The sequence below is a fragment of the Delphinapterus leucas genome, chromosome 1 (genome assembly GCF_059928025.1).
Source record: "Delphinapterus leucas isolate spDelLeu-1000000601 "Yukka" chromosome 1, BTC_Dleu_Yukka2, whole genome shotgun sequence".
In the NCBI taxonomy this organism is placed as follows: Eukaryota; Metazoa; Chordata; class Mammalia; order Artiodactyla; family Monodontidae; genus Delphinapterus; species Delphinapterus leucas.
In genome coordinates, this window is record NC_143129.1 from 72,870,100 (window position 1) to 72,884,582 (window position 14,483).

At 42.3% G+C, this 14,483-nt stretch overlaps 1 protein-coding gene across 3 annotated transcripts in view; it reads right to left on the reverse strand.

The window, feature by feature from the left end:
• Positions 1-14,483, reverse strand: part of LOC111170409 (carboxyl-terminal PDZ ligand of neuronal nitric oxide synthase protein) — a 307,338-nt gene that overhangs the window by 223,977 nt on the left and 68,878 nt on the right. For all 3 annotated transcript variants that reach the window (XM_022565535.3, XM_022565546.3, XM_022565536.3), the window contains exon 2: positions 1,054-1,125. In XM_022565535.3, the coding sequence (XP_022421243.1) occupies positions 1,054-1,125 (72 nt within the window). The remainder of the gene's footprint in view (positions 1-1,053; positions 1,126-14,483) is intronic.

A 14,483-nucleotide genomic window follows, 5' to 3' on the forward strand; every position in this document is an offset into this window, starting at 1 on the left:
CTGTATTTAATAGTAGTTTCAACAAATTCCACTTAACAATAAAAAATGATGAAGGACTGGGAGGGCCAAAGCAGTGAAAATATTATTTTAGTAGGTTGATGAACTGCTTAGAGAAACAGAAGCAAACACCCTAATTTTCTTCCCAAAATTGCTGTCATTGAATTGAGGTCTCTGTTGCTCAGATGAACTGACTGAAAGTAAAACTGGCAAAAAGCAAAATGAAGCTCCCAACATCTATATGTTTTCCACTGAGGTGAGTAGATTCTTCTAGAAGACAAAGAGCTCAAACCAGGCTGCATTCAGGATGACCAATCCAGCCACCTCCGACTCCGATTCTCTCCAAAAAGTCATGACAATTTGCTTGACCAATCCCAACCCTACCTTTGAAACGCACAAATCTAATTTCCTCTGTTTCATGACAGAGCACATGGGCAAATTCCTTCACAGTGATCAGAAGACAGCTTAATTTTTATTCCATCTCTGCTCCGTGTACCCCAGACTCCAAAAGCAACAGGTTGGAAAGTTGATCAAATTCTACTCTAGAGTACCAGAAATGGCAGAAGAGAACCCACACACATGTCCAGAGCCTAAAGCAAACCAACCAAGGAAATTCTGTTGAAATCCCACATTTGTTCTTAAAATTTTAAGTAGATCCTCTTTATGTACCACAAAAAAACTTCACTTTTTAAATGCGTTGAGCCAATTATCAGCTAATTACTAATACTGAACCTTTTCACTAAAATCTTTGAATAAAAAAGATACTTCACCAGTCTCTCTCATTCCCTGGCAGAACACACACAACCTCAAGGGTAAGGTGTCTCAGTTTGAGAAGCAGCAGGTCACAAGAGAGGGAGGGTGGTAGCCCTCCAGCCATCATATATCCATTTTACCTTGGTCTTTAATCGAGATCAACCACCTAGCTCAGAGCAGCTCCCCTGGACCGTACAGGGGTCTTGCAAAGAGCGCAGCCATCCATTTTGGTACCTCCAGTACTTTCTAAAAGGGCGGACGCCTGAGTTCCAGCTCTACACAGCCCCACCTCCAGCCACTCACCCGGATCCGACGCATGGCAGCCACAATCTCCACTCTGCTGTTGGGCCTCGGCACGTCCAGGCTTCCGACATACTGTGGGGAAAGAAGCAAACACTCACTGAGAAGAGGGATGGCAAATGTCCCTAATCACAGAATGTTAGGGCTGGAAGGACTTTGGAAGTCATCAAGTTCATCTTCCCATTTTACAGATGAGGAAATTAAGAGCCAAAAGGATGTCTTGAGACTATTTCTAACTTTATAAGAAGCGAAACAAGAAACTGCTTCCTTTTCATCTCATTCTTAATCAGAGATGCAGCCAAGGACTGTGTTTAAACAAGCAGCCTTCCAAAACAGAAAGAGCTGGGTATGAAGAATCTCCCACCACTATCTTTGGGGCAGGCTACTTTGCCTTTGTCTCAATTTCCTCATCTGTAAGATGGGATTTCAGTAAAGATAAAATGAGCTAAGGTATAAATCTCTTACACAAATCTGGTCTGCATGCATTAAAGCCGTCCAAAAGAATAAGAAAGATGAATATCTACTTTTTTAAATTAATGGAACTTCATTGAGTTAGCCCTGGATGTTATAGAGACCTCACACATTTGAGTAATTTCCTAAATGGAGAAAAAGAATGGACTAGTTATGTATTAAAAAACTTAACTTGATTAAACTTTTAAGTTAATTTTAAAACCAAACGACATACAGGTTGTCTAATGCTGTATATAATTTCTTGCTGTACACTATTCAAATAATGCAGATATATGCAGAACAAAAGAATAAAGTCCCCCACTGTCAACAGTCTGATGTACATCTCTTTTTGTATATTAATGGACATATATATATATATTCACAGACACCCAGAGGAATTTCTTTTATGTAAAAAGTTCATACTACTCACGTTGATTTTTTAAACTTTATTAAATATAACTTGGACATCTTTCTCCACCACTGCATACAGGTCTATCACATTACATGTGATGGCTCCCCTGATGACTGATGGACGCTTACCCTAGGGCACTATTACAAAATTGCTTCCACAAACCTCCTTATCTACACACCTTTGAGCTCATCCAAGTAGGATGATGAGCTACAAGTGGGATTGCTGGATCAAAATTATAGATTATTTCTAGATATCATTACTTAGCAGGATGAAACTAGAAAAGAGGACAACCCAACATTTATTAAGCACCATCCCATTCCACACTGACGCACTGGAATTTATCTTTCCTTTTTACACACACATATAAAATAGCCCAGAGGATATCCTAGAAATTAACAGCTCCAGGATAATTTAAAAGTCTATGCAACCAAAGACTGCATTAACAGAAGATAAGAGCAGGACAGTCATTTCTACAGAAAACATATTTCCTGTGGTTACGGGAATAAAAGGTTCTTCCTAAAATTTGGAGTTAAGGCTGGCCCCAATGAGGAGGATTTCAAAAACTAAATACTGGGAAAGGATTTCCCCTAGTACTGATCCCCGGTTTCTGCTAACACACTAAAGATCAAGATTCCCAGCAGCCTGTAGGAAGTCTGGGCCCCAGATGGACAGCCTGACCACAGCAGGTAAACAAAGCCCCCTGGATCTAAGGATCTAAGCATGCTGTCAGCTTTAACCATGGCTGGCGTTTCTGCCCTCTGAGCTCTGCTGGGGCCCCACCGTTTGTCAGCATGTCAGTGACCCACATAGCCAGGAATGACGTGAGGCCGGGTTTGTGACTGCCCAATTTCAAAGCACCCCCCCCCCCACCGCCGGGAGCAGTTTCCGTGCCCCCTCTCCTTAGCGCTGCACGCCTGATGGCTCCTGCCCTGAACTCTGAGCAGTCAGGGCTGACTTGGCAACCAGACCTTCAGGGCTTGTGTTCCCTCTGGCATCACATGAGAGCCTGGATCTCAAGACCGAGCAAGGTCACCCATTACAGGTAAACCTGAAGGACTGAACGGTCCTCCCACGCTGATCCCTGCAAAACCCCAGGAAAGGGCCTGCTACCCAGGGAGGTCCACAACTGGGCCTGAATGCAGACGCCCAGATGGGTCCCATCCCCATCCCTTCTCAAGAAGGGGCACCGCTGGACTGAGAATCCCAAAGCATTCGGGGTACAGTGAGGATGGAAGCAACACAGACAGAATGGAGAGGCAGCTTTCTAGCTCTGGACGAGGTTTCCTAACAAGGGAGGAGCATCCTGCATGTGAGGTGAGGACACCCAACATCTTCATGCTATTAGTGCTTCCTTGACGTCATCAGCCAACCTGGTACCTGTGCACGCATACACCACACACCTTCACACACACATCAGTACACACACATTCACACACCTCATGTGCCACGTGCATACACATGACTGATCACCTCTCTCTCACACACACACACACCCCCCACACACAAAGCATGCACACGGTCATCCCACACTCACTAACACATCCCACTTGTATTCACACCACACACTCACTCATCCTCCTTCCCAATCATGTGAAGAAAATCACAAATCTGCCTTTCTGAGGAGAGTCTGGAGCAGATAACCCCTCCTTACCATAGCTGCACCTTACGGTTATTCAAGGAGATTAAAAGGAAACACGAAGTAGGGATCAAAAGCCAAATACCACACTAATCGTGAACCAAAAAACAGTGACAATTTCAGGGAAGCAGGGGAGGGGTCAGAAGTCCCACTCCTCAGGGCAAAACCAGAGAGTACGATAAGTGATTACAGCCGTTGTGTACGTGTATAACAAAAAAAACCAAAAAAGTATCTCGATACCTAAACATTACCACCTCCACAACTAGCTTCAGTCCATTCTGAGGCTCCATTCTGGGCACAGTGTAAGACACAGTCATAGACCAGACCCACCTGAAAGGTGGTTCATACAACCACTCAAGTTTAAAAATATCAGGGCCTGCTTCCTTTTCATTACCACCTAGAAAGAAAAAAAAAAAGAAAACTAGAAGGGAGATGCAAATTGTACTAAGTAACCAACATATGAGATTTATCCAAGTCAGTTTTTTTTTTTTTTTTTTGGTTGCATTGGGTCTTCATTGCTGCACATGGGCTTTCTCTAGCTGCAGTGAGCAGGGGCTACTCTTCGTTGCGGTGCGCGGGCTTCTCATTGCGGTGGCTCCTCTTTGTTGAGGAGCACAGGCTCTAGGCGCACGGGCTTCAGTAGTTGTGGCTCATGGGCTCTAGAGCACAGGCTCAGTAGTTGTGGCGCACGGGCTTAGTTGCGCTCCACGGCATGTGGGATCTTCCCGGACCTAGACTCGAACCCATGTCCCCTGCACTGGCAGGCAGATTCTTAATCACTGTGCCACCAGGGAAGCCCTATCCAAGTCAATTTTATCTGTGCCTTCCTCTTCCAATGGAAGAGGAAGGCATGTGAGTGCCTTCACATGCAGGATGCTATCCACAGAATAAGCAGAAGTTAAGGGTAAATAAGGTTAACCAACAGACTTCAGATATTCTTTGTTAAGTTCCCAGAAAACCTCACCCTTGGTGCTAGGTTAATACCTCATGAAGTTTTTTTGTTGGTGGTTTGTTTTTTGCGGGGTTTTTTTCCCCATTTTCTTGGTTCCACCCTATTTTCTGGAGATTAACTTCTGAAGACAGTGATAAACTCAACTGTAGTGTTTCCTGGTACATGAATCACAGTAAAAGCAGCAAGACATAACAGCTTAACACAGTCACAAATATCATCGCCACCCATTGGCTTGTTAGACTTTCTGCCCTCGCCCTTGTCAAGGAACTCCCTTTATTTACAAGGTTTCTGTCACGCGTTTCCAGAGACCAGGAAAAAGCTTACGTGTGAATCAAAAATAAATGCATCAGATGACTGTGCTTGTGATAATGTTGGAGAAACTGGTATCCTCAGACGAGGCCTCCAACAAACTCTGGACAAGATACAAAGAAATAACTGCATAGAATGTACAAAGAGTGAGCTATGGATACATATAAACTATGGACATTAGTTAATTACAGTTTATCAATACTGGCTCATCGATGGTAACAAATGCACCACACTAACGCAAGATGTTAATAATGGGAAACTGGGGGGGGGGGCCGGGTTGAGCGGGTATATGGGAACTCTGTCCTCACTACCCAATTTTTCTGTAACCGTAAAACCAGTCTAAAAGAATTAAGTCTGTTAATTGAAATAATAAAAGTAACTTTGAAGGCACTGGAGAGAGACCAAAAACAGGCAGAGACTGGCAGGGAATCAACCCTTAAAAGGAGGGAACCACACTAGGTGAGACCTGGTTTGTGCAGTTTTGCCCAAGAGCACAATCCCCCAAGTGCTGCCTTGGCTGCCTGGAGCTTAGGCCAAAAGACTCACTCAGACGGCCTGGGGAGTTGGTCCCTAGAGCCTGAAAGTGAGCAGAAACTTCTGACAGAAAAGGAGCCCCTATCGTGCATAAATCCCACTCAGGTCCTGGATGACCCCACCAACTGCACATGTGCAAAGGAGGCTCCCAAGAGTCCAGCAGAAGGTGGCAGCTGCTCACCTCAGCACAGGCAGATTTAGGATTTAAGATCAGCCACGTTAACTGTCCTTAAGAACAAAAATCTACACTCTTCAGAAGAAGATAGCAGAATCTTCTGTCATGGGCTACAAAAACCCCACTGACTAGCCAATGCGGGCAAGGCCATGGGGAAAGACCACAGTGCCACATTCTCCTGGGGTAAAAGGACAAGGCCCCCATAAATGGGCACAATGTAAAGGTCCCTGGATCTCTGCATTCCCATCTTGCATCTCTCTGAAAACCACTCAGTGCTGCAGCCTCAGCCCAGAGCACATCCATGCGAGGTTCAGGAGGATACCCGTCCTGTTACAGAGATTGACAATGAGGCCTAAAGCAGTTGGCAGGTGGCAGGGAAGGGGCCTGTCCTCCCCCCAGCTCCTGGGTCCCAGTCCAGGACCCTCCCCACTGCCTGCTTTCTTATTAACTCTCTCCCTTCGGGTCCCCAACCTGGCCTGGTTTTTATTCCATCACCCTGCCTACCTTCTCATATCCTTCAGGTCTCCTGGCCACACTGAGTTCTCCCTCCAAAAATACACAGAAGCTGTAGAAAATCTGATAACGCTGCTTGTATCTAGAAATCACCAGCTGTGATGGGCCCATCTGAGTTAGTCCCTTAACCAATCCTCTGTCCTGATACCTGCTAAAAACTTGAAACCATAGGTGCAGACAGTTTCCCAAAAGGAACCTTAGGAATCATGTCCAAGGTTACGTCACAGAAGAAAGATTAAGTAAGAACATATGAAAAGCATTTAGCACAGCTGGGTATCCTGCCAGTGCTTAATAAACATTCACCACTATGACTCCATCTAAAGTTACTCTTTTTCACATGCTGTATCCTTCCCAGCATTTAACATGGTCTGCACTTAGGGGTTTGCCTCATTTACATGGTCGCTATCTGCCTTTCCCAGTAGAACGGAAGCTCCTTGAAGGTGGAGACCTTGCCCTCATATTCCCGCATTCCCAGCCCTTAGAACAGGGCCTGGCAGAGTAAGACTCAAGTATCTGCTGAATGAGTGCGGGGTAACTGCAGCCCGCAGAAGTGACCTGCCCAAGGACACAGTTCATGGCAGAACCGGCATAGAAAAGCCCGTTCTCCCCACTCCAGGCCAGCGCGACCGCTCCAACAGGAAAGTTCCTCCGTGCCTGCAGAAACTGCTCTCGGGGCACAGCTGAGCGTCCTGCTGAGCAGGATTATGAATGTGACCTGGGTGAAAGTTCTCGCCTCATTTAGCATCGAACAAAGCAGCATTAACTGCAGCAGCAGCGGTGGCCCCAGATTCCAGGGCACGCACTCAGCCAATGACCTTCTACTAAATGCTCTGGGGGAGGGAACCAAAAAGAGAAAAGTTGCCTCGGGGTGCCCCACACCCCACTTCTGCAGCCTGCTCTGTTCTCCAGGTGCTGAGGTTTGCAGGAGGGGGAGTGGGGACTTAGAAGTACCCATATGGACATTTACCAGTGTTCTTAGCACCGCCTGCAACAAGACAGAAGCCTCAGTGCAGGTTCCCCTCTCCCCACTCCTCCCCCTAACCGTCCCCAACACCCACACACCAGAAAAGCTTCCAAAATGCTTGAAATGCAGCTGCACACCATGTCTTTATTTATTTGTAGTCTAAGAGGAATGAAGCACTTATATTTCTTCCTCTCTCTCCCAGCCCATGTGAAAAAGAAAGTACTATTTGAAGGCCATCTGATGCAACTGTGTCACCATTGATCAGGGGCTCAGCAGGGGGGGCGATGAATGTGCCGGAGATCACAGAAGAATCCTTCCTGCTCTTCAACATTAAGGGGCTGGGTGCAAAATAAATAATTGTGGTGACTTGTCTTTATGCTAATGCCTTGCAATTCTCTAAAAGGCACAGAGGGTAAGACTGAACCATGCAACGTGCCCATGGAGAGGCTGCCTCTTTGGGTTCTTTTAGTCTCCATTAGCAAAAGCTTACATGGGTTGGCTTAATCATTTTTCTTTATTATGAGGACTCTGAATGATAGAGCAAAGAGGAGAGAAGAAAGCAGCAAGACAGAAACCTGTTCTACTCTTTCAACTATTAGCTCTTGAATGAAAGCCTCAGCTTCACAATCAAGATCTCTCGCTTACACAACAGATGCAGGCATGGGGCAGGGCTAGGGCTGCATCCTGGTCAGAGAGTGCTTTCTGCTGTTGCTTGTATTTTTTTTTTTTACATCTTTATTGGAGTATAATTGCTTTACAACGGTGTGTTACTTTCTGCTTTATAACAAAGTGAATCAGTTATACATACACATATGTTCCCATATCTCTTCCCTCTTGCATCTCCCTCCCTCCCACCCTCCCCATCCCACCCCTCTAGGTGGTCACAAAGCACCAAGCTGATCTCCCTGTGTTACGCGGCTGCTTCCCACTAGCTATCTATTTTACGTTTGGTAGTGTATATATGCCCATGCGACTCTCTCACTTTGTCACAGCTTACCCTTCCCCCTCCCCATATCCTCAAGTCCATTCTCTGGTAGGTCTGTGTCTTTATTCCCGTCTTACCCCTAGGTTCTTCATGACATTTTTGGTTTTTTCTTAGATTCCATATATATGTGTTAGCATACGGTATTTGTCTTTCTCTTTCTGACTTACTTCACTCTGGATGACAGACTCTAGGTCCATCCACCTCACTACAAATAACTCAATTTCGCTTCTTTTTATGGATGAGTAATATTCCATCGTTATGTATGTGCCACATCTTCTTTATCCATTCATCTGTTGATGGACACTTAGGTTGCTTCCATCTCCTGGCTATTGTAAATAGAGCTGCAATGAACATTTTGGTACATGACTCTTTTTGAATTATGGTTTTCTCAGGGTATATGCCCAGTAGTGGGATTGCTGGGTCATATGGTAGTTCTATTTGTAGTTTTTTAAGGAACCTCCATACTGTTCTCCATAGTGGCTGTACCAATTCACATTCCCACCAGCAGTGCAAGACTGTTCCCTTTTCTCCACACTCTCTCCAGCATTTATTGTTTCTAGATTTTTTGATGATGGCCATTCTGACTGGTGTGAGATGATATCTCATTGTAGTTTTGATTTGCATTTCTCTAATGATTAATGATGTTGAGCATTCTTTCATGTGTTTGTTGGCAATCTGTATATCTTCTCTGGAGAAATGTCTATTTAGGTCTTCTGCCCATTTTTGCATTGGGTTGTTTGTTTTTTTGTTATTGAGCTGCATGAGCTGCTTGTAAATTTTGGAGATTAATCCTTTGTCAGTTGCTTCATTTGCAAATATTTTATCCCATTATGAGGGCTGTCTTTTCATCTTGTTTATGGTTTCCTTTGCTGTGCAAAAGTTTTGAAGTTTCATTAGGTCCCATTTGTTTATTTTTGTTTTTATTTCCATTTCTCTAGGAGGTGGGGCAAAAAGGATCTTGCTGTGATTTATGTCAGAGTGTTCTGCCTATGTTTTCCTCTAAGAGTTTGAGAGTTTCTGGCCTTACATTTAGGTCTTTAATCCGTTTTGAGCTTATTTTTGTGTATGGTGTTAGGGAGTGTTCTAATCTCATACTTTTACATGTACTTGTCCAGTTTTCCCAGCACCACTTATTGAAGAGGCTGTCCTTTCTCCACTATACATTCCTGCCTCCTTTATCAAAGATAAGGTGAACAATGTGTGTGGGTTTATCTCCGGGCTTTCTATCCTGTTCCATTGATCTATATTTCTATTTTTCTGCCAGTACCATACTGTCTTGATTACTGTAGCTTTGTAGTAGAGTCTGAAGTCAGGGAGCCTGATTCCTCCAGCTCCGTTTTTTGTTCTCAAGACTGCTTTGGCTATTCGGGGTCTTTTGTGTTTCCATACAAATTGTGAAAGTTTTTGTTCTAGTTCTGTGAAAAATGCCAGTGGTAGTTTGATAGGGATTGCATTGAATCTGTAGAATGCTTCGGGTAGTAGAGTCATTTTCACAATGTTGATTCTTCCAATCCAAGAACATGGTATATCTCTCCATCTATTTGTATCACCTTTCTTTCATCAGTGTCTTATAGTTTTCTGCATACAGGTCTTTTGTCTCCTTAGGTAGGTTTATTCCTAGATATTTTATTCTTTTTGTTGCAATGGTAAATGGGAGTGTTTTCTTAATTTCACTTTCAGATTTTTCATCATTACTGTATAGGAATGCCAGAGGTTTCTTTGCGTTAATTTTGTATCCTGCTACTTTACCAAATTCATTGATTAGCTCTAGTCATTTTCTGGTAGCATCTTTAGGATTCTCTATGTATAGTATCATGTCATCTGCAAACAGTGACAGCTTTACTTCTTCGTTTCCGATTTGGATTCCTTTTATGTCCTTTTCTTCTCTGACTGCTGTGGCTAAAACTTCCAAAACTATGTTGAATAAGAGTGGTGAGAGTGAGCAACCTTGTCTTGTTCCTGATCTTAGAGGAAATGGTTTCAGTTTTTCACCATTGAGGATGATGTTGGCTGTGGGTTTGTCATATATGGCCTTTATTATGTTGAGGAAAGTTCCCTCTATGCCTACTTTCTGCAGGGTTTTTATCATAAACAAGTGTTGAATTTTGTCGAAAGCTTTCTGTGCATCTATTGAGATGATCATATGGTTTTTCTCTTTCAATTTGTTAATATGGTGCATTAGGTTGATTGATTTGCATATATTGAAGAATCCTTGCATTCCTGGAATAAACCCCACTTGATCATGGTGTATGATGATCCTTTTAATGTGCTGTCGGATTCTGTTTGCTAGTATTTTGTTGAGGATTTTTGCATCTATGTTCATCAGTGATATTGGCCTGTATTTTTCTTTCTTTGTGACATCCTTGTCTGGTTTTGGTATCAGGGTGATGGTGGCCTCGTAGAGTGAGTTTGGGAGTGCTTCTCCCTCTGCCATATTTTGGAAGGGTTTGAGAAGGATAGGTGTTAGCTCTTCTCTAAATGTTTGATAGAATTCGCCTGTGAAGCCATCTGGTCATAATGATCAGATCAGAAATAAATGAAAAAGAAATGAAGGAAACAATAGCAAAGATCAGTAAAACTAAAAGCTGGTTCTTTGAGAAGATAAACAAAATTGATAAACCATTAGCCAGACTCATCAAGAAAAAAAGGGAGAAAACTCAAATCAATAGAATTAGAAATGAAAAAGGAGAAGTAACAACTGACACTGTAGAAATACAAAAGATCATGAGAGATTACTACAAGCAACTCTATGCCAATAAAATAGACAATCTGGAAGAAATGGACAAATTCTTAGAAATGCACAACCTGCCAAGACTGAATCGGAAAGAAATAGAAAATATGAATAGACCAATCACAAGCACTGAAATTGAAACTGTGATTAAAAATCTTCCAACAAACAGGAAGTGCTTTCCATCCCTTCCAATTGGGATGCTTACTTAGACCGCTGGTTATTTCTGCTATGGGGGAAAAAAATAAAAAAGGAAAAGGGGGAAGCCAGGGCATAGTGAGAGGCAAAGAGAAACACTGACATTCCATGATAATGAAATCACCTGTGGATCAACCAAGCAAGCCAGGAATGGAGAGATGAACAAAGAACATGAGAAAATCATAGGGAAGTCAGACCCAATAGCTTAAGTGGCCTTAAAGGTCATGTGATCGAACCCTTCATTTTACAGAAGGGAAAACTGAGGCTCAAAGAGAAGAATATAGTTTGTGAGTGGCGGAATCAGAACAAATATGGGTCTCCCTACCCTTCACTGAAACACTCATACTTCAATAGGAAATAAACCTTCAGGATGAACACAAGCCAGTGTGCCACAATAAGGCCTGGTTCACTACATTAAACTCAAATTGAGCTGGAGAAGTAAGCCTGTGTACGGACACCGGAATGATCATGAGGTCAAAAACAAACCAATGAAAAATTTTAGGGCATGAAGATTTTCAGAAAAAGGAAAAGGGATCACCATTTGATTCACTGAATGACATTGGGAATGGAACTGAAGATGTTTATTATGAAAATGGAGCAGTGACACTGAAGGAGGAAAAAATAATCCCACTATTGGAAAGGACGAGGGAACTGAAGAAACACAGAGATGAGGAGACCCCAGGATGATGCTAGAGCGGGATTTCCCAGTACCAACACTCTGTACCTGCTAGATTCTAAGTATTTAAACTCTCCAAGCCTGTTTCATCCATAGAATATAGCTAGTATCTGTACCGCCTATAAGTCAAAGTTGTCATAAGAATCAAAATTAGATAATGCAGACAAAAGTATTCTAGTTTTTAAAATATCATACAACCATAAAGAGATGATATTCTTTATATCATTATGCTCTTCCTTTGTGGGCCAAAAAGACCCTGAAGATGCAGAACTTGTAGCTCTACAATAATCCTGTCTTGGATTCTCAAAGACTAATGACTCTGCACAAAACAAGGTGATTCAAAATGCCACAGAGTTAATGGGAGGATGGAATCTAGAATTCAACCCCAACAGGCTCAAACAGAAGGGAAGGGATGAACAGCACGAGCAGGGAGTGTCACCAGTGACCAAGCTACACAGACACTGACAGACTCCCAAGGACCACCCCCAGTAGGGAGTGGCTAACTATGACACTGCTCACAGAACCTCACAGAATAGGCTCAGCTTGAGGTACATACCTTGTCATGTTTCCCTCCAGATGAACAGGCTGTGACCAGGAAGAGTTGGGGATGCAGGATCTCTAGTACAGCGGTCATTTATCACTGACCAAAACCCCACAACTAGTAAAACTTCCAGATAACTGGCATGTACCCCATTTAAATACCAACCTTTTCTCTATTTTTCTCTCTTTTCTCTTTGTTGACTGGAAATTGTCCTAAAATATATTATACTCTTCCCTAATAATTGAGACTCTGAACTAGAATCCAATGTATTTCTTCAAGATTCAGAATAACCATTATATACATCACTTAATATATAACCTAATATCAGCAATGACTCCATGAGAAATGTCTCCAGATTACTACTATGTCTTTTGAGCCCTTAAGGCTGATTTTTAGGATTTTTCTAATGCTTCCTACACTGTTAGCAGCAAGAATGATAACAATATGCCATATATGCTTCTGCTTTTAACAACTGTCCCCAAATCCTCAAGTACTAGCAAGACAAATCCAACAACATATAAAAAAGATTATACAATGACCAAGTGGAATTTTTCCCAAGAATGCAAGGTTGGTTCAATATATGAAAATTAATTAATGCACTATACCATATTAATAGAATAAGGGACAAACACCAATTGATCTTCCCAATAGACAAAAAGTGTTTGACAAAAATCCAATATCCTTTCATGATGAAAACACTCTACAAACTATCAATGGAAGGAAACTTCCTCAACCTAATAAGGAACATCTACAAAAAACCCAGGGCCATTGATGGTAAAAGACTGAATGCTTTTTCTGTAAGATCATGACCAAGTCAAAGATGTTCATTCTCATCACTTCTATTCAACAATGATCTAGAAGTCCTAGTCAGGGAAATTAGGCAAGAAAAGAAATAAAAGGCATCCAGACTGAAGAAAGAAGAAGCAAAACTATTTACAGATAAGATATTCTATATAAAGATCATGTTAATACAGATACACACACACACACACACACACACACACAAGAAAACCCTATTAAGACCAATGAATGCGTTCAAAAATTAAGAAAACAATTCTATTCACAATAGCATATTGTAATATTCAAAAAGAGTAAAATGCTTAGGAATAAATTTAAGTATAAGATGTACAATGAAAATTATACATCATAATTGAAAGAAAGTCAAGACAGCATAAATCAATGGAAAGACTTTCCATGTTCATTGTTCAAAAGACTTAATACTGGAAAGATGGCAATACTCTCCAAATTGATCTACAAATTCAGTGCAATTTCTACTAAAACCTATAAACTGTTTTTACTACCAACGCTTCTGATATCAAATGTGTGGGTTTTTCACACCAAGTAATTCTCCACTTCTCTGCAGACACCAACTGGGTATCCTACAATTTAATTCAATCCTGACACTAACTACCCAGAGTTAGCACAGACCCCACAGTTAACAGCTCAGTCCCACAAGACTGCCCCGCCACTTCAGATGCCAATCACAAGTCTTCCATCTCGTGTACCTCTGACCAACCAGCTATAAATTACGGATTCCTATGACCCCTCTAAGGTTTGATAATTTGCTATAACAGCTCACAGAACTCAGGGAAACACTTTACTTACTAGTACTGAATTACTATAAAGGATACAAATGAACAGCCAGATGAAGAGATGCACAGGGCAAAGTATGTGGGAAGGGGATCAGAGCTCTGGTAAGCCTCTCTGGGCACACCACCCTCCCAACACCAACCCGGAAGCTCCCCAAATCCCACTGTTTAGAAGGTTCTATTATATAGACTGGCCATTGAGGTTGGACTTAATCTCCAGCCCCTCTCACCTCCCCTGAGGTTGGGAGGTGGGGCTGAAAGTCCCAACTCTCTAATCATAAGGTTGGCTCCTCTGGCAACCAGCCCCCATCCCGAAGCTATTAGGGTCCCACCAAGAGTCACCTCATTAGCATCAACTCAGGTAAGGTTGAAAGGGGCTGCTTATGAGTGACAAAGATGCTCCTCTCACCCCTAACATTCAGGAAATTCTAAGAGTTTTGGGAGTTCTGTGCCAGAAACCAGGGACCAAATATATATTATACAACAATATCACAGAATCCCATCTTCCTTTCTTGCAATAAATTGACAAGTCAATCCTAAAATTTGTGTGAAAATGCAAGGGACCCTGAATCACCAAATCAATCTTAAAAAAGAAAAACAAAGTTGTAGGACTCAGACTTCCCAATTTCAAAAATTACTACGTAACTACAGTAATCAAGACAGGATGGTATTGGCATAAAGCTGGACATACAGATCAATGGAACAAAATTGAGAGTCCAGAAATAAATTTACATTTACAGTCAACTGATTTTTGACAGGAGTGCCATGATA